Source organism: Pseudorca crassidens, chromosome 13 (genome assembly GCF_039906515.1).
Source record: "Pseudorca crassidens isolate mPseCra1 chromosome 13, mPseCra1.hap1, whole genome shotgun sequence".
Classification (NCBI taxonomy): domain Eukaryota; kingdom Metazoa; phylum Chordata; class Mammalia; order Artiodactyla; family Delphinidae; genus Pseudorca; species Pseudorca crassidens.
This window is the reverse complement of record NC_090308.1, coordinates 1,471,887-1,496,277: the sequence shown is the minus strand read 5'-3', so window position 1 is coordinate 1,496,277 and position 24,391 is coordinate 1,471,887. Positions and strand designations below refer to the sequence as shown.

The following is a 24,391-nucleotide window of genomic DNA, read 5'->3' as shown; positions in this document are numbered from 1 at the left end:
GCTCTGCCCCGGACGGTCTCCTCTGTCCTGTGAGCATCACGGGCAGGCGGGCGGGTGACCTCAGGGCACCTGGGCAGGCAGTGACTCGTGCACCCAGACAGGCTTCAACTCCCCCCCGGCTCTTGCCCAAGACGGCAGGACTCTCTGTCTTCTGGCGGAAACGTGCTTTGGCGTGTGGGGTTGTCAGTCCAATCTCGACACCTCAACGTGACTATAGTCCAGGTGCTGCCAGGTTCTGGGGGGCGGGGCAGGGGCCAAGGATGGCGGCCTGCTGAGCAGGTGCCGGGGGGGGGGGGGCGGTGTCCGAGATGTGAAGTCCTGCGCTCTCACCTGGACAGTGAGATCGCGGGTTCAGAGGTCAGGGCCCACAGTCACAGCGATGTGATTCCTTGCTGACCGGCTGGGCTCCTGTCCTGCATCACGGCCCTTCTTGATATTTGGGTCCCTTTAGTGAGTCTGGGGGCTCAGCACCGACCCTTCCCGCCTCCTCTCCCAGGTGGAGAGGACGGCCTAGGCCTCTCGCGCTTCTCTCGAAGGAGAATGCTACGTAGACCCCGAGTCTCCCTGAAGCGGCCCCCAGACGCCGGCTGGCTGGATTGCGCAACCTTTGGAAGTTCGCGGAGCTGTGCGGTAGGGGCCACGTGGCGGGCCCAGGACCCTGGCGCTCAGGGGACAGCAGGGCAGCTGGGAGGTGGGTGTGGCGTGTCCAGCCCCGCCCCCTGGGAACTGGGCGGTGGGGGCCGTGCCCGGCTGATGGTCCTTCATCAGTTCATGCTGTAGGTAGGGAGTGTCCTGTAACGGGGTGAGTGCACCCCAGTGAGTGTGTGTGTCTGTGTCTGAGCACCACACACACTTACAGCCCAGGCCTCGTCAGGATCGGGGTGCCGCGTGTGCCCCCCGCACCACGTCCACACCCCTGGATTGGCTGAGGCCTCCTTCCCACGCACGGGTGCTTAGCAGCATGGGGAGGGGCGGCAGGTGGCCGGGAGGAGGGCGGCCCGGCTGGGCCACTGTGCCGCCCTTCCTGAGCGTTGGCTCTGTGCATCTGTGCCCAGGGGAGGGTGATGCTAACGGCCCCCTGGGCCCCGGTCCTGAGTTAGGGGGGCTTTGGGGCGCCTTGGATGAGCGCACAGCTTCCTTGTCACCAAACATCCTGCTGGCCGCCGTGGCCGCCACCCGCTCCTGGATTGTGTCCCAGCTCTGCCTGGTCTTTTGTGTCCTCCCCTCCTGTGCTGAGCTCTCTCTGTCTGTCTGCCTGGTGCTGGGCGGGGCCCTCTGGCCTCCCCACACCCTCCCTCCTGGTAAAGCCGCACCACACGTGCCGTTTAATACCACCTGCACTCCAGGTGTTTCCAAGTGTCTCTGTCCAGCCAAATTCCAGACGTAGTCCCACTGTCTCCCTGGTCTCTGCGTGGCTGAGGCCGCCGTGCACAGTCACACAGGCTGCGCACTGCACAAGTCTGCGGGCGTCATGCGTACGTGTGACAAAGCATGTGACCAGCCTGGGGTCACGGCCCAGAAAGTATTAGTTATTGGCGCCGTTGTTGGATTTAGAAAACGTGGAGCAAGTGACCGGGTATCAGCTACGCAGCTCAGCTCCGGGGCATCTTAACTCTCAGCACTTAGGCATGGTTGCATCTGAAGAGGCTCAGGCTGTGGAGTGCGGCTTCTTAAGTTGCTGGGATGTATTAAAGTGTTACTTTTAAATGATAGAAAACTAGCTTCTAGCCATAGGACTAAGGATTCAGATACATCTTTAAAGAAAAGAGAATGTAGGATAGATGTAACTGTAATTTCAGATTCGCTTACTTTATGTTGAGTCGACACTCATGGTACAGAATTTCATCCGATAGTTTCCCGTGTAAGAAACCCCAGAGAGACTGGAATCAGAAAGGTCACATCCTGGCTCTGTCGCTGGGTGACTTTGGCCTGTTAGCCTCTTCAGCTCTTGGTCAGCACCGTGAACGCGATGCTGCTCTGGGCAGGTTCCGGGGAAGCTCCAGGGATGGCCCCCGGGAAAGCCTTTTCGCCCCTCCAGACGTGGATGACGGTCACTCGTTTACTTGTTTATTCCTGAGACGTCTGTGAAACGACTGCCACGTGCCCAGCGCACGCAGAATTGCCGGATGGATAGGCTCTGCCCATCCGGCTCCAGCCTGTGACTCTCAGGGGAGTGCCCGCTGTCCCACCCACCAGTCGGATGTGCAAACCAGTGGCCAGTCCTGTAAGAGATCCAGGGAAGCCTTGGGGAGAGGAGACGAGGAGCCTGCTGGGAAGGGGATGGGCAGGAGGCTGAGGTTACGTGGGGGGCGGGGAGAACCCCGGGAGGCTCCCAGACCCGCCGCACACAGCCACCCGGGCTGGGAGGCTCGGCGCGGGAAGGACAGTGGCCGGGCCGGGAGGAGGTGAAGATACACCTCAGAGGTGCTGCAGTTCAGGTCCAGGCCACCACAATAAGGCGAATATCACGACAAAGTGAGGCACATATAGAAGTGATGTTTACCCTACACTGTAGCCTATTAAGTGTGAAGTAGTACATCTAAAAAGGCAACATGTGCACTCTCATGAAAATACTTTATTGCTAAAAAAATACGAACCATCGTCTGAGCCTTCAGGGAGTTGCAGTAGCAGCATCAACGATCACTGATCACAGAAACACAACAAATATGATGCTGACGACAAAGTTTGAAATATTTCGAGAATTACCAAACTGACGCAGAGACACAAAGTGAGAAAATGTTGTTGGAAGAATGGCGCTGATAGCCTTTCCTGATGCAGGGTTTCCTCAAACCCTCAATTTATCAAAATTGCGGCATCCACACGGCACAGTAAACCACAGTCTGCCTGTACCAACCAGAGGGGTGAGGCGCAGGCAGGAGAGAGGGGGGGTGGGCTTGGAGAGGGTGGGGGCAAAGGGGTTGGGGCGTTGGTCCCTCCAGGCACGTAGAGGTCATCCATGGTGGGGCTGGGGCCCTTGACCAGGTGGACAGGTGGGAGGAGGGGAGGTTTGGGACAGGGTGACCTTGAGGTGTCAGGATGTGATGACTGTTGTCTGCTGAGTGACCGTGCACATTGACCCTTCACAGGTTTGGTGTCCTTAAACCTCCTGCCAGTGCCCTGGAGAAGGGATTGTTGTTTCAGTTTTATGGATGCAAGACACACAGGTGGGAAGTCCAGGAATTTAAGTATTTCTGATCCAAACTGTTTTATTTTGTTTTTAGCTGTCCTAAACTGTGCAGAGGGCAGCTGGAAGTACATGAGAGTCTTGACTACATTTCAGAATCGGGGGAGTCAACACAGACACGGTGGTGATAGTCACGGTGGAAATTTGTTTTCGATCCCCGGTTTTCGTTATATGTGATCAGTCACTCATTAGACGAGAAAGTGACATCTAAGCTTGTCCGAGGGGCATAGAACACGTTTTCTGTGTCTTGTTAGGTGTTTGGGGTATTTACTTTCTGCTATTGTTTTTCATAATTCATTCTTTTTTCTTTCTTTACTATTGACGTGTCTATTTGGGTGATGGGCATATAGTTATACATTTTCAGTAGGTTTTAAGTGTTTTATAAGTTAAAAATAAAATACATAAAACGTAATTTTTTAAAATGTAGCTCAGGTCCACTATAGAAATTTGAAAATAAAAGAGCACATGAGCAAAGTACCAGTTTCCTGTAATACTGTTGCCTAGAAATTAAACAGTGATACAACTTTGCAGTACTGACATTTTGCAATCTTTCCTCTAGGCTGTGTGTGTGTGTGTGTGTGTGTGTGTGTGTGTGTGTGCTGGATATGGTATATATGTATATGTGTGTGTGTATGTAAACGTGGGATCGTGTTCTACATTTCCATTTTAAATAATTTTGTTTAAAAATATGTTCTACCTCTTTTATATGATTTTTAATGGATTAACACATTTCTGTTGTATGGATTTAGAGTAACTTGTTTATCCAAACCTCTATCGTTGAATATTTCATTTCCTTCCGATTTATTTTGCTATTAAAATAGTATTGCAGTGAGCAGTGCGGTGCATGCATAATTCTGTGCTCTTCTGGTGTTTTGCATCACATATACTTTGGATGTGGGATTCCTGGGCTTCAGGATTGTAAAGGTCTCTAATACAGAGCGTAGAACTAGCCAGGGTTTCTGTGAGATGGAACGTTTGGCACCGATGGGCCGGACCGAAGCAAAGCACTCCTGAAAGTTCGGAATCAGCAGCTTGATTTCCCTCGGTTTTGATCTAAGAATCTATGTTCATTATAGACTTCTGTTTGCAATAACACTGATGACTCCAGACCTTTAACCAGAGTTGCATTAAATTAGATGCGTGTCGAGTCTCAGTTAAGGTTGGTTCACTTTAAAGGCTCCGGGCTCGGCAGTTTCATTTTCCTGTGATTCTGCACTTTTCGAATCCTCGTGTGGCCTAGGAGCAGATGAGCCCAGATCCTGGAAGGACCGTCTTTCCTGTGGACGCTCCAGCTCCACGGCGGAACGGAATCGCTCGGCTCGATGGCCAGACCTCAAGCACATGTGTGACCGCCTCTGAGATCACCGACCACAGCCCACCCTGCCCTTCCCCCGCCAAGCCTCCAAGTCACTGCTCGTCACCTTTCCAATTTGCGGAGCCTGGAAATGCATACTTTGGGCTTGTCACACGATCCTTATTATTAGACGTGTGCTTAGCTGGACTTCCAGTCATCTGTTTCTCTCCCCTGGAAAGTTTGACCAGTTGGTATTTTTCTAACTTCCTTTTTCTGCTGCGAGAACGGACAAGCACGTTTGGAAGCTTTGGGCTTTCTTCTGGGATACCTCGAGGCCCGAAAGGAAGAAGGTGATGGGACAAGAAGTGATGAAGAGTGGTTTTGCATATTGTCTGTGAGTCCTGGCTGTTTGAGGTTGGGTGGCAGCTGGTGGAAGTGTGTGTGTGTGTGAAGGTGTTGGGAGGGAACTCGGGGAAAGTACTTTCTTGTGTTGTTCTAAAGACTTATCTCCAAATATACTTGCCTTTTTGGGATCTACTCCCAATGAAACCCAGAACACACACCAGAGCTACCTGACAGTCTCCAGCACTGCATGTTCTGCAACGCGCCCCACCCCAGGTGGACCTTCTCAGGACGCAGTGACCATGTGTTACTGCTCCAGCTTCTCCCATTTTCTCCCCAGAATAACTGAGCACGTGGGAACGCGTGAGTCTTTGCTGAGTGGATCTCAGGCCTGCCATGCCTCTGATGGCCTGTAAGACCTGCGAAGCAAAGTGGGGCCCTCGACAGCGGCCGCATGCCCACCCATTGACGGATATTGGGGTGACGTCCAAGAGTCACCCACCACAGTTCCTGGCCTCCGGGGTTCAGGCCAGTTGGGAGCACAGGGACAAGGGTAGAGGCCAGAGCACCAGTTGTACCGATGTGCTGGAGAGATGGGTTGTGTGGGATAAAGGATATTGTAGCTGGGGACGTGACCGTGGCTAGGGTAGCCTGAGTCTGAGTGAGTCCCCAGAGAAGCGCAGGATCTTCCCTTGCAGAAGCGGCCAGCATGGCATCGTGACGTGGTGGGAAAGTGGTTTTAAAATGAGTGTTTCTGAAGGAGGGTCGAGGGCCATGTGCTGAATGGGGTCTCCTAGTCCGGTGCTGCGACTGGCAAGGCAGACGGGGAAGGGGGTTCACCTGAGGCAGAGAGCTTTTCCTCGACACCCCCCACACTGGAGTTTCAGGTGCTGCCATGTTGAGCGTGTCTCTGTCCATCTGAGCCCAGAGACGGGTGTCAGGAGCATCTGAGGAAGTGCAGTGTCTGGTTTTGAGCAGCCCTGGTTTATAAATGGTGTTGCCATTAATTTGCAGTTTAAGATACAATACTTGATTTATATTTGCGAGTCCTGGCAATACTATTATGTATAGCTGATCATTTATAGACGTATTAAAATGTATTTATAGACTGCATTTTAAGACACCTCTCTTCCATAGGGTGAAGAGTCAATAAATTAAAAGTGCTCGTGGTTTCCGTGTATTAGCAATAAAGTTCGAAAGGCAATGCGACTCTTCATCAAATTCAAGAGTACTCCGCATAATAGAATGATTTTCTAATATTCTGAGCGATCCGAAGCCCACACGACTGAGCCCCAGAACACGTGGACAGTTGGGGCAAGAGTGAGGAAGCTCCTTCCTGATTATTCTGGGCGGCTCCTGCCTCGGATGTTATCATAACTGACCTTCTTACTTCTTCCTTTCTCTATGTGCCTGTAGTTCTTTCTTTTTCTTTTAAATTGAAGTACAGTTGATTTACAATGTTGTGTTAGTTTTAGGTGTACAGCAAAGTGATTCAGGTATATATATATATATATATATATATACACATACACATACACATATATCTATTATTATTATTTATTTTTCTTGCGGTACACGGACCTCTCCCTCCTGTGGCCTCTCCCGTTGCGGAGCACAGCCTCCGGACCCGCAGGCTCAGTGGCCACGGCTCACGGGCCCAGCCGCTCCGCGGCATGTGGGATCCTCCCGGACCAGGGCACGAACCCACGTCCCCCGCATCGGCAGGTGGACTCTCAACCACTGCGCCACCAGGGAAGCCCCGTATATCTATTCGTTTTTAGATTCTTTTCCCTGATAGGTTATTACAGAACACTGAGTAGAGTTCCCTGTGCTATACAGTAGGTCCTTGTTGATTATCTGTTTTACGTATGGTAGTGTGTATCTGCTAATCCCAACCTCCTAATTTATCCCCTCCCCTTGATCTCCTTACTTCTTCCTGTGGGTGCTATTGTTTTGGCAGCTCTGGTCCAGCCGTTTCTGGCTCACTCACTGTGGACTGGACTCATCCAATGAGTGAAAGGGTTTCATTCCCAAAGTCCCTGAAACCAACCGAATTGCAGAACTCAAGCATCCGGTGTCTTGATCCTCAACCGCATGGGACAGGATTCATAGATTTTACGCCCCGTCACCTTCTGTTTGTGTTCTGTGTGATGGGAGGCCTGCAGTCCCCCAGTCTCTGTGCCATGGAGCAAAAGAGAGGGGGGAAAAAAAGACAACTTAAGGAAAAGGACTGCACTGTGTCTTTGCTCCTTATTCAAAGACGAGCAGTGAGCAGTGTCGCTGAGATCACAGTTTGATTGGCATACTGTTAGGCTTAAAGGGCTGTTCTCTATCAAGTTCATCCCCGAGTTGCGCCCGTGGCTTCCTTCCCCAGAGCGGTATTGGCTGCGAGCACATCCAAACCCATCGTGATTCACCATGAATCAGGAACAGCGTTTTGGAGGCTGATCCATGAAAACCTATCTGATTCCCTGTTGAGCTCGTTCAGATTCTATTGTGGTTCTGCACTGTTTTACAAAAACAACAGTCCTGGTTCCAACTCTCTGCCATCCAAATCCACAGCTTGTAACATTTCATTACAGAGTCAAGGTCCAGGGTGAGACCTCAGCCTACACAGAGCTGCCTTTTCCTGGAAAAGAAGCATAAACAAAGGCATTGATTCCACCACCCTGCAGGGTGCGTCCGTGTGTGTAGGGCCTCGTCCAGGGCGGCTCTGTGCCCTGAGGTCCTGGCCAGCTTTGGATGTGGCTGTGACCAGGCCAGGGAGGTGCAGGTACTGGAGAGTGAGTGTTTGTCTTTTTAGTGTTTAGGTCACTCATTCATTCATTCATTCATTTTTGGTTTACCCTTTTTGTACCACATAGGAGCAGATAGAAGGTGGGCAGCTGGGGCTGGGGGCTGAGAAGGTCAGAGGACGCTGCCGGCCAGGGCATGGGGCCCTTAGACAACTCCCTGCCGCTGCTGCCCCCGCCGTGTGGGCACGTTCCCCCTGCAGGAGGCATCATGCTTGTGCTGGGCTGTGAGGAGACTGTAGGTGGCATCCGCCTTGTCCCTGAGCAGCAGTCTCTGTCCCGGATGCATCCTGTCCCCTCTCCTGGGCACGCCTGCCCTTCTCTCCACCTCAGCTGCTCACTGATTTCTGCCACGCGTAGCAGACTCATTGCCATTTGTCTCTGCCTTTTCCTTTCCTGCCGGTGGAGCAGTCTGAGATCAAGGTGTCTGCAGGGTTCGTTCCTTCGGTGGCCATGAGGGAGAATCTGACCCAGGTCTCCCTCCGGCTCTGGTGGTTCATTGGCATCTTTGATCTTCTCAGGCCTGTAGGTGTATCACCCCATCTCTGCCTCCATCTTTATATGGCATCTCCCCGTGCTCATGTCTGTGTCCAAATTTCCCCATTTTATAAGGACACCAGTCATACTGGATTAAAGGCTCATTCATCTTCCTTCAGCGTGACTCAATTTAACTTAGCTGATTGCATCTGGAATGACCTTATTTCCAAATAAGGTCGTATCTTGAGGGGATGGGAATTAGCATCTCACATATAAATTTTCCGGGGAACACAATTCAACCTACAGTGTCAGTGGGTTTGAGGTCCACTCTCATTGAGTATAACCTCATCTTAAATTGATTCTATGTGCAAAACCCTTGTTTCCAAACAAGGTCATATTCACAGGTACTAGGGGTTCAGATTGAACATATTTTTGGGGGGGCACCTTTCAATCCACAATAATACCGACACCACGTACTCCCTTCCCTCAGCTTTCAAACTCTCAGCCTTGCCGAGGCGACAGTCTTAGCTTTCTGAATGTCTTGTAGGGGGAGGAAATAAGGTTCTCAACCAAGTCATCCCAGCCCCTCCCAGTAAAACTCTGTTTTAGAGTAAAAAATATTGGGGGGTGGCGCCGGGAACCAGGAGAGCTTCCTTTGAAGGCCATGGTAACGTGTATAGAGGTAACTGCTGTGGACCAGAAGGAGATGGGCTCCAGGGTGGAGGGTGACCCCTTTCCAGGGCTGATGCCCCGCAGAGAGCTTCCTTCATGCCACCTCCTCTACGGTTCATGGGGGGGGGCACTCTGGTGAACTTGATGGAACCCGAGAAATCACTCGATGCAAGCCCCCATTTTATAAAAGCTGAAATCAGCTTTGAATTAGGGAGAACTGTCACCTGGGTCACCAGGCACTGGCCCGGGAGCTTTGAGACTGCAGGTCGGTAAGCACGGATGCCAGGCTGTACAGGGCTGGTCCTGCCTCACTTCACCCCACATCCACGGTTCTCAGTGCCATGTGTTGTGGCCACGGCTTCACTGTGACCGTGGCAGCAGGGTCTGGGCTGAGGCTGTATTTGGGATTTGAACTCCCTGCTCAGACTGAGTAGGTGGGACATGGTGGGGAGCCTGCTGCCTCGGCTTGGGCATGTTCACGGGCCACTTAGAGTGGGGAGCACGCCTTCCCTTATGAAGGGTGACCCTGTGTGATTCTGGGCAGTTGACCTCTGACAACAGGACATATTTCTGGATCATCGTGTATAATTTACAGTGGGTCGGCCCAATCCATCACATCTCTTTCTCCTATCAGGCCATCCTTATCGTGTTTCTGCGTAATGCAGGGCTTTTCATCTGAGTCCAGTTGAAGCTGGATGAGTCTGAATTCCAAAGAGGCCAGAGACAGACAATACTGGACAGAAAATTGACTTTATTAAAATCACAAGTGAACTTGTGCACGTGAAGTTATGGATGCCCAGATAATGTAGAAAAGCTATTTCCAGAATGTTTGAAGGGTGGGATGAGAGTAAAGGGCGAGAACTGGGAAAGGATGCTCCTGAGACCCGGACAGGCTGAGAAGGTTCTGGAAGGTGGAGGCTCCTCTGGTTTAGAGTCTTGTGATGAGATCGTCCACAGCACCTGTCTTTCAAAACAAGGTCAGTTAACCCTAAAACACTCACGGACGACTTCCGCCAGAGTCAGGCCGAGGTCCAAGTGACTATCTAAAGATCAACATTATTATTACTAATAACAATAAAATGCTTAATGAAAACTTAAGCCAAAACATTAATTCTGTACTTGCATTAAACTATCTGCACATAGGAGCTGCAGGAATGTTTTAATCTTATCAGATGGACATAGATGCAGAAGAGCTGTTTGCATTGACTTAATTGTAATTTTATTTTGTTAGGAAATTGAGACACTGCTTTTAACCATTTTAGGGCCGCCCACTCATCCTCCCTCAGTTCTCTTTCTTTGATGAACCTAATTTCCTCACTTTAGAAGCGAGTCTTCTAATTTATTGAATACCTTTTAATTAATCAATCTCTTTGAATTTTAATTAGTTTTGAATTTGCTTCTGGAATTACCAGTGAATTTATTTAAACAAAATAATGTCTCCCCCATTTTTTTACTTGCACGTGAAAAATGACAGGTTGTATTTGAAGAGAACATTTCTTGCAGAGGCAAAAATAAGGAGCCTTCCCTATCTAACCCGAAAAACTCAACTGTACTTAAAATGAAAGCTTCAATCTGCTGTTCAGGGGAGAATACTCTTGGCCTGGAGCCAATCCTCTTAAAGGTACACACACACACACACACACACACACACGCACCCGCATGCGCGTGCGTGCGTGATGTTTATTTTTAATTCACAAGACTTTCATTTTCCCTACTCTGCATCCCCTTTAGTTCACCTTATATTTTAGAGGCAAGAACTATCAGAGACGTCAAGGGAGACCCTCATCCCCACGACCAGCAGCGGCGCCAGTGGTCAGGTTCTCCAGCGACTGGCCCATCAAATGCGGTTAATCCGAACCTGGCATGTTCCCCCTTCTGGGTTGTCAAGCCCGTGACACAGGCCACTGATGGGGATGAAACCACATGGCTGAAGTGCAAGCCTGGACATCAGTTACACGTTTCATTGTAACCGCAGTGTGGGATGATGTTACTAAACAGCAAAGTTGGTTTATCTAAATGAACTTCTCTCTTGGTTACGAGGTGACCATGGTGGCTGTGGGGTCAGTGACACTTTGAGGGATAACATTGTCTCGTAGGACAAAACGTGGACAGTGCGAGAGGCAGCCGTGTGTTCTGACCTTCCCTCCTCCCTACACGAAACAGTGTCCTAACGGCATCATCTTTCTCTGGTTCAGTGTCGCCACCTGCACAGTGAGGGGAGGTTTCTTGATTTGCTTGTTGAGGGCTTGTTAGTTTCCAATGAGATTATTTAGGAGAAAATTCTCTGTGTTTTGGCATGAAATCTTCCTGAGTCCTTCATAACTTTGCGTGAAGGTAGTTTTGAAGGAAGACTTCACAGATTTGAACAAAAACTAAACCAGTGGGAGATTTGGATGTGCTCAGAAGTGACCTCTTTGAAGGACAACGGGCTTGAACTTTCATCCTTATTGGTACAGATTTGTTAAAAATCCAATTCCCTTTACTTCATAATCTTACCTCGTGCAAGAAGTCGTGTAGCTTTGCACAGTGACGGAGGGAAATGTTTGGTGAATGGTGTACAAACTTGAAAGTAAGTGACAGGTTTCCAGAACCAAAGGAAAAGTCCTGTTCAGAAAATGGCATTCAAAATATGAAGGCCAAGGTATCTGTCGCATGGACCCCGTTATGATAAGATTTGGTCCTGTATTAGTGTTACAATTTAAACTGATAATAGTTTGATATATTAATATCAAATTTCCAGGTATATTAAATCCTGGCTCATTAAAGTTAGCTTTAGATGAGCAAGTTGCCAATGTGGATATAATTTATTTTCAAAAAAATATATAAATCCTAGTTTCCTTTTTCTGGTTAAACGGCAGCTAAGGAAATCTATTTCAACCGGCTCTTTCATCAGACGTGTCTTCTGGTTTTAAGCTGTCTTTGTGCTGCTGCTGTTTCCGCTGGTTCTTGCCCCTCTGTGTTTTCTGACGAGAACTCCTGAAGGAATTGGATCCTGTGCAGTAGCCCCTTTCTGGAATTTTGCATGTCAACAGCATGTGGACTCAGTAACTTCAGAGTATTAGGAGTGTGCAATCATTCTCATGCCTTTGGAACAATCCTAAATTAAAGTTTTGTTTCTGTTTCCATTATAAACCTCATTGTTTTCTTGGTTTGAGTTTATTCCAGTCATGTTGGTTGAAATCTTGGCGAGTTTGTTCAATAGTTATACCAGATGTTATTAAGAGTAGCTTTTCCACTTAAGCGTTCTGAGTGAATTTATTCTTTGTGAAACGGTCAACTCCGGGGTCTGGAACCGGGCAGCTGGACAGCAGGGAGTAAGGCACCAGGGTAATCCTGTCTCTCGTTCTAATTAGGAGATTTTCGGGGTACAGAGTGCTAATTCACTTAGAAATACATAAAAATAGTGGGTCTCTTCATTTCTTCCCTCTACTCTTTTTCTGAATTGAACACCTAGAGAACATTTCTCTGGATTTTCCTTGAAGCACTTTGCAAGGGTCAGAGAACCCATCTGAATCCTTTTGGTCAGTGACCATGTCCTCACTGTCAGAAAGGTGGGAAAACCTTATGAGTACACCGGAGATTAGCAGTGCCTCTGACGTGTTCTGCTCAGAGCTCAACAGATCTTCCCGGGGAAGACATAAATGGACAAATGTAGCTTCCTGACACTGATGTTCGGTGATTCTTTCCCCCAAAGGCGGTGGAGCTCCAGGCTGGAGCAGCCCTTCCCGGGACAGAGCCAGCAGGGGTGGAGGAGAGGGGTCAGCCCCGCCAGAATGGGGGCACTGGTTCCGGGACCCCCAAATCAGCAGCCGGCGTGTGTGTGTGTGTGAGCCGGGCCTGCGTGTGTGACACAGGCTCCCGTCAGGCAGGGAGGGATTTCTGTTGCTCTGAATGGACCCCGGAATCCAGGATGCTGCAGTGAAGGGAAGGACCAGCGCTGCCCCCTGTTTTCCTGGCCCCTCTTTCTGCAGGTTCCCGTCCCTGGAAGGGAGCCCACGGCTGCGACCTTGGCTGCAGTGACCTCGGGGAAGCAGCCAGGCCCTTTTCTCTGTCTGGCATCTGCTGGTGGCCTCGCCCTTCCGGGCTGTCTTCACCTGACCCTAGGCGCATGGCTGGGGTCCCTCCCAGGGCTCTGAGTTCTCCTCTGAAAACCGCCCGTTTGTCATCCTGTCTCCTGGGAACGTTTAATTCTCTGGAAAGCATGGGATGCTTTGAGCACCTCGTGGAGAGCGGTGCAGACATTTGTGATGGGCTAAGGTGGCCGTCGGGAACACCAGTTTGGAAAAGGCCGAGGGTCCTCCTGGGACAGAGGGTGGTCTCTTCCCCCTTGATCCCCGACCTCACCCCGGCGTCCCCGCACCCATTATTCATGGCAGGGGTCAGCCTCCCCGAGGACAGGGCCCCTCTCACGTCACCCTTCCCCTCCCCCTGCCCCCTCCGTCACCCCCTCCCCAGTTTGGGCTTTTCCTGGGCAATAATTTGTCCCCCCAGGGGGAGGGGAGCTCAGGCCTGTGTGAGGGTCACACATCCCCACCCCCCGACTGCCGGCCCGCCCCTCCCCACCGCTCTTTACCACCATCTTCTTGTACCTCTCAGGTCCCTCAAAATCCTCTCTCTTCCCTCCAAGTTTCTCCTCCTCCTGTCCTTATTTATCTTTCCTCTCTAATTAAAGGTGTGAATTCCAGGATGACTTTTTCAAAAAAACGATTCTTTTCTCAGCATTTTGTATTGGCCTCATTAATACTGTAGCCTGGAATGCATATTGACTTGTCTTTCTGCCACTGGTCACTTAAAAATTGGGGTCTAGGAAGTGAACTACCCTTCCTCACTGCTTCCAGAGCAGCGTCTAAGAGCCGCCGGTGATGACAGGCGTGTGCTCACACTGCCCGGCGCCGGGCTCCAGGGGGTGCTGAGAGCGTGCACGCAGCCAGTGCGGCCTAGCAGCTACATTTTAAATTCCTTTTCACTTGAATTAATTTCAGGGCAAGCAGCTGTGTGTGACTGGCGGTCTCCGCGTGGACGGTGCCCCACGTTCCGAGGTTCGGGTTGAACTGAAAGTAGGGCAAGTTGTGAGCTACCTGACGCTGGACTTCAAGTCCTACCAGCGAAATACCTTGTGTCTGGGTGACGCACACAGATGAGGGTGAGAGCTGTCCCCCCCGCGTTAGCACCTGGGAGAGGGCGATGCAGACACCCGCCGAGGGCGTCGGGTGATGGACCCCAGGAGCGCCGGCAGCCCGTTCCTGCCAGTCTCCGAGACTGTGCTCGTGCACTTCAGTGACGATGACAGCTTTGAGCAGTGATGTACCAGCATCGGGAGATGCAGATGGTCCGTTTCAGAAACCTGGGAAGAGAATTCCCCTTGAAGGCCCCATGCCTTGGCTATCTCCTAACATAAACAGGGCCTCTTAAAAATGTGAAGAATCTGTTGTAACGTGTAAACCGAGGTGATGGGGGAATAGGCCATTTTCCACTTGTGCAGATGCTGACGTGAACCACCCGCAGGCCCGGAGGGGGTGGAAACCTGCGAAAGAGACGAGAGGGCAGAAGGGGGCGTGCCCACGGCACCCCTCCAGCCCCTCTTCCGTGCGCCTTTCCAAGGCTGCTTTTCAGAACTGGGTCCTGTGCGTGGGTGCAGGTTGAAGCCTTTGGAGCGGGTGCCCTGGGGCAGGAAGACACAGCCCTGACCCCCGGGTCGTGTTCACAGCCGTGCATGACTGGAGTGAACAGCAGGGACCCGGGCCCGAAGCCCTGGACTTGGTTTTAGTTTGTCCTGGACGAGCTGGGTGACCTCCACGGCGAGCCTCCAGCTCTTCTTTGGTCAAATGAGGCAGCGGGGCTGGTGTCCTCTGGGACCCTCCGTGTCTTTATCGGTGCCCTGACGACACTCCATGCTAAAGGGGCATCCTCTGCCCTTGCCCCCAGGGCGTGTGGACCAAAGGCACCCGGCTCTTATCTCCACAGAGAAAGGGAGTCAGACTTCCTGCCATGGGTTTCTTTCTCCTTGGGGCTGTGGCTGTGTGGACGGATGGAGGGGCACATGGGGGAGGGAGAGTCTTCTCTGTGCCTCCTCGTTCCCTGGGGACCCCTCTCTGCCTGGCCCAGCACGGAGCGTGCACGTCCCTCAGTGCTGGACGGTGAGGTAGTCCAGCCTCCAGATACAGAGGGCTCTCAGGGCTCATTCCCTTCTGCTCCTTCACTCAGCAGACCCTTGTTAGGAACCTGCTTTGTGCTTGGACCCGTGGGGAAACCCTGCAGGAACCAGACCAGTGACCGTCCTGATTCTCATGACCCCGGTCTGCAGCTAAACATCCTTGCTTTCGACACCGTGCTTGGGTATACGTTTCACCCCAGAAAGGGCAAGATCACGAACACAGGAAGAAAGATGAGGTTGGGGTGTGGTTAAGGATGCAGACGATGTTTCGGATGCTGTGCAGGTCTCATCAGAGCTTGGATGTAGACTTGGAACTGAACTCTGCCTGGTCTCTGTTGGGAGATCAGAGGCCCCTGGCCTTATGCGATGTGTTCATTCTCACTTTTAAAGTGTAGAAATGGCGTGAGCGCGCTGGAGACTGGGTGGCGCGTCCCGGTTCCTCGCCCAGGGAGCAGTTTCTCTCTACCTGCTTGGCCAGCAGACGAGACCGTCTCACTGCGACATTTTCACCTGTTGTTTCCAGCGGGGTTTGTCCTTCTGGTTCCCGCTTTACTCCTTTCGTTCTGTCCTCAGTGGCAACGGTTCCACCCTGTAGCTCATCGTCTCCTGAGGTTTGGCTGAGAAGCCAACTATCTGGTGTCCCTGCTTTCGGATGAATTGCCCCTGCTTTGCAGGTCTCTTTAATATTCTCTAACATGTACTTTAGTGTAATTTGCTCTAAATGCTTTGAAATGAGAAGGAGCCTTAAAAAAGACACCCTGGCTGAATGCCTTTGGAAACGTCACCTCATCAAGGAGCGCGTTGATCTTCCAAGGGAAGGATAGCAGGGAGGGGCTGGGGACCGCGCGCGGTGCGTTTCACTGCTCCAGAGACGGGGAGGCTGTCAGGGGATTTATGAGCGACGTGTCGTGACAGAACACAAAGGACTGGCCACATCCGGACACACGGAGGCGCCAGCTCTGCGTCTCTCTCCCTGTCATCCGGCCACGTGTCAGCGATGCCACCTGCAGGCCCCTCTCCAAGGGCTGGTGCGCAGAGCACGGTAGGGCCCCGTACTCTGTCCGTGTGCACAGATGTACCAGGCACCGTATCTGGGGTGGAGACTAGCGACCCTGGGGCTGACCCCCAGCCGACGGTGACGTGGCCAACTGCAGTGTGTAGAGTGGAGGCTTTGGAAAATGGAGTCAGACACGAGCTTAATACTTATTTTCCTGGTTGATTTACGCTTTTGTTTTTAGACACAGACAGGGCGTCTGTATGATCTCTGTGTACTTCAGCCGGGGGTGTTTGAAACAGACCTGAGAGCGGCGCCCGCGCAGGGGGTGGCGATGGGGAACGGGCCTTTCAGGTGGTAGGGCAGGTGTGTCCCTCCCAACACACTTAGAGTGAGAATGCCAGCGTTTCGATGTCTGTCCTGAAGTTTCAATATCTGTCGTGGCCTCTGCTGTTTACTAGTCCCGAATCCCTACACCTGTTAGTTCAAACATCTTCTTTTCCCTGCCACGTGCCCCGGTAACTCCATAGCGGTCCCACCTGGTCATGTTATGACAGCTCCTCAGACAATGAACATTTATTGAGCACCGACTGTAGACCAGACGCGGTGATGGGGCGCGAGGCCTCGTGGATGAGCACACGCCGTCTCTACCCTGAAGGAGTTGTGGTCCCAGGTGCTCTAACGCGGTCGGTCGAGGGGCCACTGTAATGTTCTCCCATATCCCAATGTGCGTTGTCTCACAGAGCTGTAGCCTGAGAAAGACATGGAGCTGTTAAACATCCATTTTGCCTATTCCCTGGTTCTTTTGGGGGTCCTGGGTGAGAACGGGCACTTAATTGTAGGTAAACTCATGAAGATAGTGCCTGCCCCAAGTCCTGTGACCCTTCCTTACACATCTTCAAGTCATCAAAAGGGTGGTGACACCTTCAGAACTGGCATGGCTTGTATGAGCAGAGGTTCAGCTCCACTGCAGTTTTTTTTTTTTTTTTTTTTTGTGGTACGCGGGCCTCTCACCGCTGTGGCCTCTGCCGTTGCGGGGCACAGGCTCCGGACGCACAGGCTCAGCGGCCATGGCTCACGGGCCCAGCCGCTCCGCGGCATGTGGGATCTTCCCGGACCGGGGCACGAACCTGCGTCCCCTGCATCGGCAGGCGGACTCTCAACCACTGCGCCACCAGGGAAGCCCTCCACTGCAGTTTTTAAGGCATTTGTAGAATCCACTTTCTGCAGACGAATCACCTCCGAACTGTAAAAGTAACGGTTGAATGTTGTCACGTAATTTTCAAGTGAGGATCAAAGATAATTCTTGCACTAAGGTAGCGCTATCCACGTGGTATTTTATTAAGAAGAATTTTAGAACAACGACGTTCCTACTGACTCTCCGATAAACTTAAGTCCGGAGCAATCAAAACCCAGGAGTTTCTTGAATTATCTCCAAGATGTACTAACAAGGAGAAAAAAGATCTGCTTTCATCATTGAAATTAACATTGATGTGGAGACAGGGAAGGAAAGTAAATAAAAAAGAAAAGTTTGGGGGAAAGAGCCGAGGTTTGCAGAGCAGGAGGTACCGCCGAGCATCTGCCCCTGGTTGTGGGACCAGGAACCAAAGGCCGCCGTGCGAACGGTGACCGGGGGCCAGAGCACCAGAGAGAGGCTGGGTCTGGGACACGCAGCGAGCAAGGACTCCCTGAAAACACTTATAAAAAGTCTCATGTCCACTCAAACAAAATGCGAAGGCAGCCCAGAGATAAAGAAAACAGTCGCAACGGCCTGTGTGCCCCGGGGGTCACTCCCTGCCAGGCTGTTGGCGCTGCATTTCTCTGGGTTTTCTCAGTCCTGGGAGGGCTGTCTTTGTGCCCTACACGCGGTGGACGACTCTCCTGTGTCCGGTCCTCCGTGGGGTCCCTGCAGCCTTTGCTGCGGCCCGTCTGCCGGGCCCCCTCTCCGGACACGGGCACCCGCTTCCCATGGACCCTGCGTGTGGAGCCCACCTCCCTCGCTCTGTGCATCGTCCTGCAAAACCTGCTTCTTGGTCCTGACCACCTAACTGAGCTCCCTTTCTACTTCATGCTCCGAAGTTTCGTTTTGAAAATGACCATAGATGGGAGGGTCGCTTAATGCTCCTACCGTGGACTCGAAACCTTTATGGCCGTGTAAAGGTTTACCAGGGCGAACTCGCCCTGTGTTTGAATACCTGCTTGGGAGGGCTTATTTCAAGCGACATCTGCGTGCCTTCTCCAAGCATCTCTCCTGCACTATTTCATTTCACTTTCCCAACAGGCAACAGTGCTACCACCTCCGTTTCACAAATGAAGAAGCCAAGGATTATTGGGCTAAAAGGACGACCGTCCCAGGTCACACAGCCAGCTGCCCGTCTCCAAAGGCAAGGCCATTTCTTTGACCACTGAGCCCTGCGGTGCAGACCACCTGCCACACACACTGGCATTTTCCAGCACAGACTGTTGGCCACTCTCTGTCTCTTTATTGGGTTTATAGCTTTAATCTAGTCATAAAACCTAAACAAATTCATCCCAGTAGTTTGCCCTTGGTTTTTAAATTCCTACAGATGTCCCATAAATACAACGAAAAGGCCCAAAGAGGCCCAAAGTGATGGTGGTGACACACGTTATCACTACGTTGCTATCTCACTGCGTTATTTCACTCAGGGTCTTAAACTTGCTAAGACAGAGCCCCCTTTGCAGGCCCACAGTCTGTTGTCTTCACTTCACGTTGCTGGCTTGTTTTTCAAGTCGGGAAGGCAGGGGCGGGGACAGGCACCTAAGGGAGAGCCGATCCCACCGTCTCTGTTGGGGTCCGATCCTCCTGGTGCCACGCCTGCCTTGCAAAGGAGGCAGCTCCCTTGGGGGACAGACGCCCTTCCCACCCGCGCTTGTCTTCATCCTGTTCTCCACAGTGTAAACCCCGTTATTTTAGTTATTCTCACAGCTACCTCAAAGTCGGCAGAGAAAGTATCATTGCTCCCGTTTTACAGACGAACAGACCGAGTCGACACCACACTCTTGTAATTTTGACGTTTGCTAAACGTGCTGAGTAGCATCGAGCAGCGGCAGAATCCAGTTTTCATTGGTTTACAGTTAGCACCATGAACGCTGCAATTGGGCCGAGTTAATTACAAGGGACTGGAGAACCGTACTAAGTGGGTTGCTTTCTGTAAGACTCCGTCCGCTGGCGTCATCTGTGTGTAACAAGGGGAACACAGGGTTGGGAGAGTTCTGGCGGCAGGAAGGGGACCAGCTACCCGGACCCCTGGCACCCCTGAGCCTCCCCGGTCCTCAGGGTGCCTCCCAGCTCGTTGGTCTGTAGGCCCGTCGCCAGACTGACCCCACAGCAAACCTGCCTGACGTCACTGTTCCTGATTTGCTTCTGGTGATCTGTGCCCTGGGATTCCAGGCCACATCCCGTCTCATTCCTGGGCTTTTCCAGTCTTCTCAGATGATCTCTCTGAGGAGCGTTTTCACAGCCCACACCAGATTCAGCAGGCTCTCGCGCAGGGCTCTCGGACACTGTTCTGCCTCGTGTGACCCGGTGATTGTGCGTCGTCCCGCACCGCACGGTAGTTATTCGTTGGCCCAGATGCTGTCGTGATGCTTTGTGGCGCTGTGTTTGCTGCCCTCCGGAACTTAAGCTCTGTGAGGACAGGACCGCCTTTGAACCCTACCCCACGCCCCTCCTGGAGTCCAGGAAAAAGCCTGGCAGAGGGCTGTCCCTCAACGCTTACTGAGCAAGTTCAGTTCAAGCTGGACCTGACTTTTGATCTACCTTAGAGATACAATGTCCTTAAAGAGTGTGAAAAAGAGGCAGACAATTAAAATACTGCAGGAGAGCGTTTGTAAAACACGCACGATTGGCTTTTGTTGGTTCCAGCAAACGAATGAATGAGTGAGTGAATTGATGAGTGAGGGAATGAATGAATGGGTGAATGAGTGAATGAATGGGTGAATGAGGGGCAGCAGCTGTGTTTCACTCAAACGTCTCAGCTTCAGGCTCGAGGCTCTAGAACACCATCTCCACGTTTGTGTCATAGGTTCGGGTTCTCTGTTCCACTAGAAAGCAGGGAACTCTTTCCTGAAATCAGCGAAAGCTTAGCCTCTAAAGTGGAGAAGTTGCCCTTTAGCAGGTGTGTTTATAACCGTGTCCCCGGTGTCCCCACCTTCCCCCCGTGGTACAGATCACTTACTCTCTCGAACCCCCCAGACTCACCCACGCCCCAGACGCCCTCGCGGTTCTAACCCATCTCACCCCCAGCGTATGAGCCTCGTCCTCGCGTCACGCTAACACACTTACTTGGAAGCTACGTTCATTTCCCGGTGGCTCATTATTTAGAAGGTTCTCGCTTTGGGGAATCTTACAGCTGCCGGATTATGTAATTCAGAAGTGTTTTTCTTAATGTGAACCCATACCATGTGTTATCCCATATTCTAATCAGATATCAGTATCACAGTGAAGAAATTCATCCGTATTAAGAGTGTTTTAACCCATTTCTTACATGTTTTCATTTTGTTCCTGCTTAAACCCATGCATTTATTAGCAGAAGACGGATCACATCTTTAATCCGTTTGCACTTGACCTACTGTTTCCACTGCAGGAGTCGCATGACCTCCAGGCAGGCACTGCACATGCACCCCCTTAGCTTCCTTCTGCCCCTCCCCCGCAAGGCACCTGTGCAGACAGCCCTGCTTCGTGAAAGCAAAGGAGACGGGGCCCTGGGACGCTGAGGTCGTTGTTTTAATAGTGTTGTTCAAGGTGTAATTGATTTCCTTCTAAATTTGACAAAGTGCCTTTTATCTGAACTAGTTTGAAGACCCTCAACCCAGTTCTTTAGTGAACACTGAATTCTTTAGAATAGGACTATTTTATTTTCCCTCCAGGGCTTTGTTTAGCAAAGAATCCAGCTCCCTTAAAAGCTCATTTTCCTCTGTACACTGTCTCACCTGGAATGTAATTGCTGTTAAAAACGGGGAGGGGGAGAAACATGCAGAAAGTGTGAATCCCCTCATTTCTGAGAAGGAGCAGTTCCACTGTTTGTTCTACATCATTAAATTACTGAGAATTATGGTCACATTGCAAGCGCCTGAATGCTCAGCTTTTTAAAAAAAAAAATAGAGCCTGCGTCTCTACATTTAGAGGAAATGATAATTACGCCGTCTTTCCCTAAGTCATCCGCATTTCCTCGCTTGGGGTTTCAGGAAATACAAATAGACCACCTCTTAAACACAAAAATTAGCAGGATTTAGGTTATTTCAGGTTGTCATCTAAAGTGGAAGGGAGCTGCTTCTGGGCGGGCTCCTGTGTGCACTGGGCCTGCGAAAGTCCTGAGATGTTGCACGGTCAAGTTTGCTCCCCTGGTGGCCTCTGTCTCTGTCTCTCTTTCTTTCTCTTGCACAAAACCGCTCTGTTCCAGGCCAGCTGCGAGTCATAAGAACAAGTCTACGAAAACTCAAATGCTTGTGAGGAGAGGAACGAGGTGAGGCAGTGACTTTGTAAGGGAGCAGTGTTTCGCGCGGATGGAGTTCCTCAGGTGTGGTGCTCTGGGCGCTCCTGTCTCCTGGGAGCTGCCGCTGCCTGGGGTGTACCATCGTGGCCGGAGAGTTGATTCTCATGAATCAGTTTCGGGGAAAGAGAAACAAGGTGTTGAAACCCCTCAGTGACAGAATTCAATCAAACGTGCTTATGGCCTTGCTTTACCCATTTTTAGTAAAGGAACACTTCTGTTGTTGCTGCGAAATCTTGGGAAGGTAATGATCTGTTTTCACTTGCCTCTTGGTTAAAACAAGCACAGATCATTTTAGCAAGTGAACTTCTTAGGAAAAATGAGAGCCTGCAGAATGTGTCCTGTGTCCCGGGGCCCCACTGAACAAAGAACCGTCCCCCCTCAGGCGCCCATGACCTGCCTCCTGGCTGGAGCCTTTCTCCAGAAATCCGGGAAATGGCCAGGGACCTCAGCTCCCAACCAAACACGCCGAGGGACTGTCCCTCACACCCTCCCTGCCACGGTGCACTTGCAGTCCTTCCTCCCCAGGACCCCAGGTGGGGCTGTGAGGACCCCGCCTGGACCCCGGGAGCGATGTGGCTCCCTGGACAACTGTCCCCCCATGGGGCCTTCCTCCCCCTGTGGCTTCATCTCAGCTTCGGTAGGTCTTTCCACATCGCCAGCTAGGACACTCAGAGACGCAAGGGGAGAGTGTGGATATCTCTTTAAGGAGCGAAGCACCCTGAGTTTGAGAACGTCCTTTCTGTCTCTTCCTGATGAGGGAACAAGTTGATGAGGTCCCTGCAATTTTGCTAAAGTCCATTCCCTCTCTTCCTCCAGCTCAGACTGGGACAGGGGAGGGGCTGCTGTGAGTAGAGCTCTGCCCCTGTAAATATCACCAGGGCAAACACGCCAAATAAACCTGTTCAGACACACCCAGAGCCCAGGGCTCTACACACTGCTGTGGAGTATTGAGTAGCAGCCACAGCTCGGGGTTTTCTCTCTTTCCTTTAATAAATCGCTGTGAAGGGCAGGTGACATTCCAGCGACCAAAGGCTCGCGATGGCGCCACTCCCCAGAGCTTGAAGCTTTATTGGATTCATCTTCGTGTTTGTTGCTCCGTCTGGGTTGAGGAGGCCTACACAGGACAGAGGGTGGGACGCACGGCGGGTTGGGAAGCCCGGGGGGTGGGCAGGGCGCACCATCAGCGGTCCAAAGAGGACAGGTGTGGGAGCAGGTGGCCGGATCTAAGCCCCACTGGGAGATGCTGCGAACTCTGAAGCCCTGTGTCCGGGCCGTCAGAGGATGCGGACCCCAGAGCGGTCAACGGGGACTGCACGGAGGGGACCCTGGGGCAGGGGCTCCGTGCTCACACCACCCCAGCAGCCCTGGGTCCTGGGACGGAGGTGAGATTGTGTGGAACTGTCCAACAAGGAGAGACTGCCCCCCAGTTCCAGGCCGGCAGGGCACTTCTGATGCCCACGACTTCCAAGGTGATCGCAAAACCTGGTGAATGCAGGAGTCAACCAGGCACTGAATTCACAAACTCAAAGAAAAACATTGCTATTCAGAGTGTTAAAGGTACGCAGAACACGTGCACCCCCGTGCAGACCTGGACGGCGTCCCAGGCCAGTGGTGGGGCCTTCAGGGGTCCAGCCACCAGATGCCGGGCAGAGAAGTTACCCGTTATCCAGATGTGTGAAACGGATGGAGGTCGGAGTTTTCAGAGCTTCCCACATGTGTCTGGGACATCCCCTGGCACTAAGTGGCCTTAGATAGCCTTATGCTTTCCATCGAACACTCTTTGAGATGTCTGGCTTCTTTTTTCTTTGCTCCTCCAAGTTTTTGAGAGTCGACCAAGACAAGGACAAGGACTGCAGCTTGGACTGCGGGGGTCCCACCCAGAAACCCCTCTGCGCCTCGGACGGGAGGACCTTCCTGTCTCGCTGTGAATTTCAGCGCGCCAAGTGCAAAGACCCCCGGCTAGAGATTGCTTACCGTGGAAACTGCAAAGGTAAGTTGCTTTCGATCATTTGTTCAAGAATCAGTCACTGAAGTGTACACCCATGTGCTTTATTTTCATTTGGCTAAGGTTTTCTACGTAAAATGTCAAGGGTTTATGTTGAGAGCACGTAGCGAGAAGAGTCATTTCTGAATCATTTTTTTCTTGTTGAATGCTCTCTTTTCTTAGAATGTTTTATGACATCATGACACAAATTTATCCAAGGGTTTTACAGAATGTTTCCAAAGTGTCTTAAAATTATTCTCACCAGTTTTTTTTTATTGGTTCTTCCAACTCCTTCTCATTTCACCTTTCAGCCTGTGGGGAGTGTGTAATAGCACCTGTGCTGTTTTCAGTGATTTTTTTTTTTTGGGGGGGGGGTGCTGATTTCACACTTGTAATTTTCAATTTTCCTGATCTAAGAAGCAGATTTGGAGTTAACAAGCACGCTTAGAGCAAAACATTGAAATGCTTCCCACGTTAATGAAGGGCTTGACTCAGCAAAACACGCTGATGTTTCAAGCACAAATAGAGTCAATTTCAGAAAGAGATTTAACCTTCTTTTTCTTATTATCTAGGAAAAAAAGCCACACAGGCTAAAACACCCTTGAGACAGTGTTCTGCGGTGTTTAGCTGTTAGCGCCAACAATCTGCCCAAAGGAAGAAGAGCTACTGTCTCAACTCCGTGCTTGGCCAGGTTTTGAGTAATTTGCTCTTCCTTTCATAATGCGACACATCCTAAGTAAACAGGTTGGGGCCACTGCTCTACGTGACAAAGACAGAGTTTTGCCGGTCCTTGGATGTGGGCGCCACTCCCGCTGACACCCCGCAGGACGCTCTGCCCACAGGCGTCGGGGCAGCCCAGCACTCACCTCCCACGCGCGTCTGATTTGTGTGCCCTAAACACGTCCCTCGGAGAAAAGTTTGGATGTAACTTTATGCCTTGGTTGTTGTTACACACCTCGGGTGTCTGTGCTGAGAAATGAGA

General features: G+C 51.3%; 1 protein-coding gene across 2 annotated transcripts in view; it reads left to right on the top strand.

Moving 5' to 3' along the window:
• SMOC2 (SPARC related modular calcium binding 2) overlaps positions 1-24,391 on the top strand; it is a 155,357-nt gene that overhangs the window by 22,237 nt on the left and 108,729 nt on the right. For both annotated transcript variants that reach the window (XM_067701518.1, XM_067701519.1), the window contains exon 2: positions 23,244-23,415. In XM_067701518.1, coding sequence (XP_067557619.1) covers positions 23,244-23,415 — 172 coding nt within the window. The remainder of the gene's footprint in view (positions 1-23,243; positions 23,416-24,391) is intronic.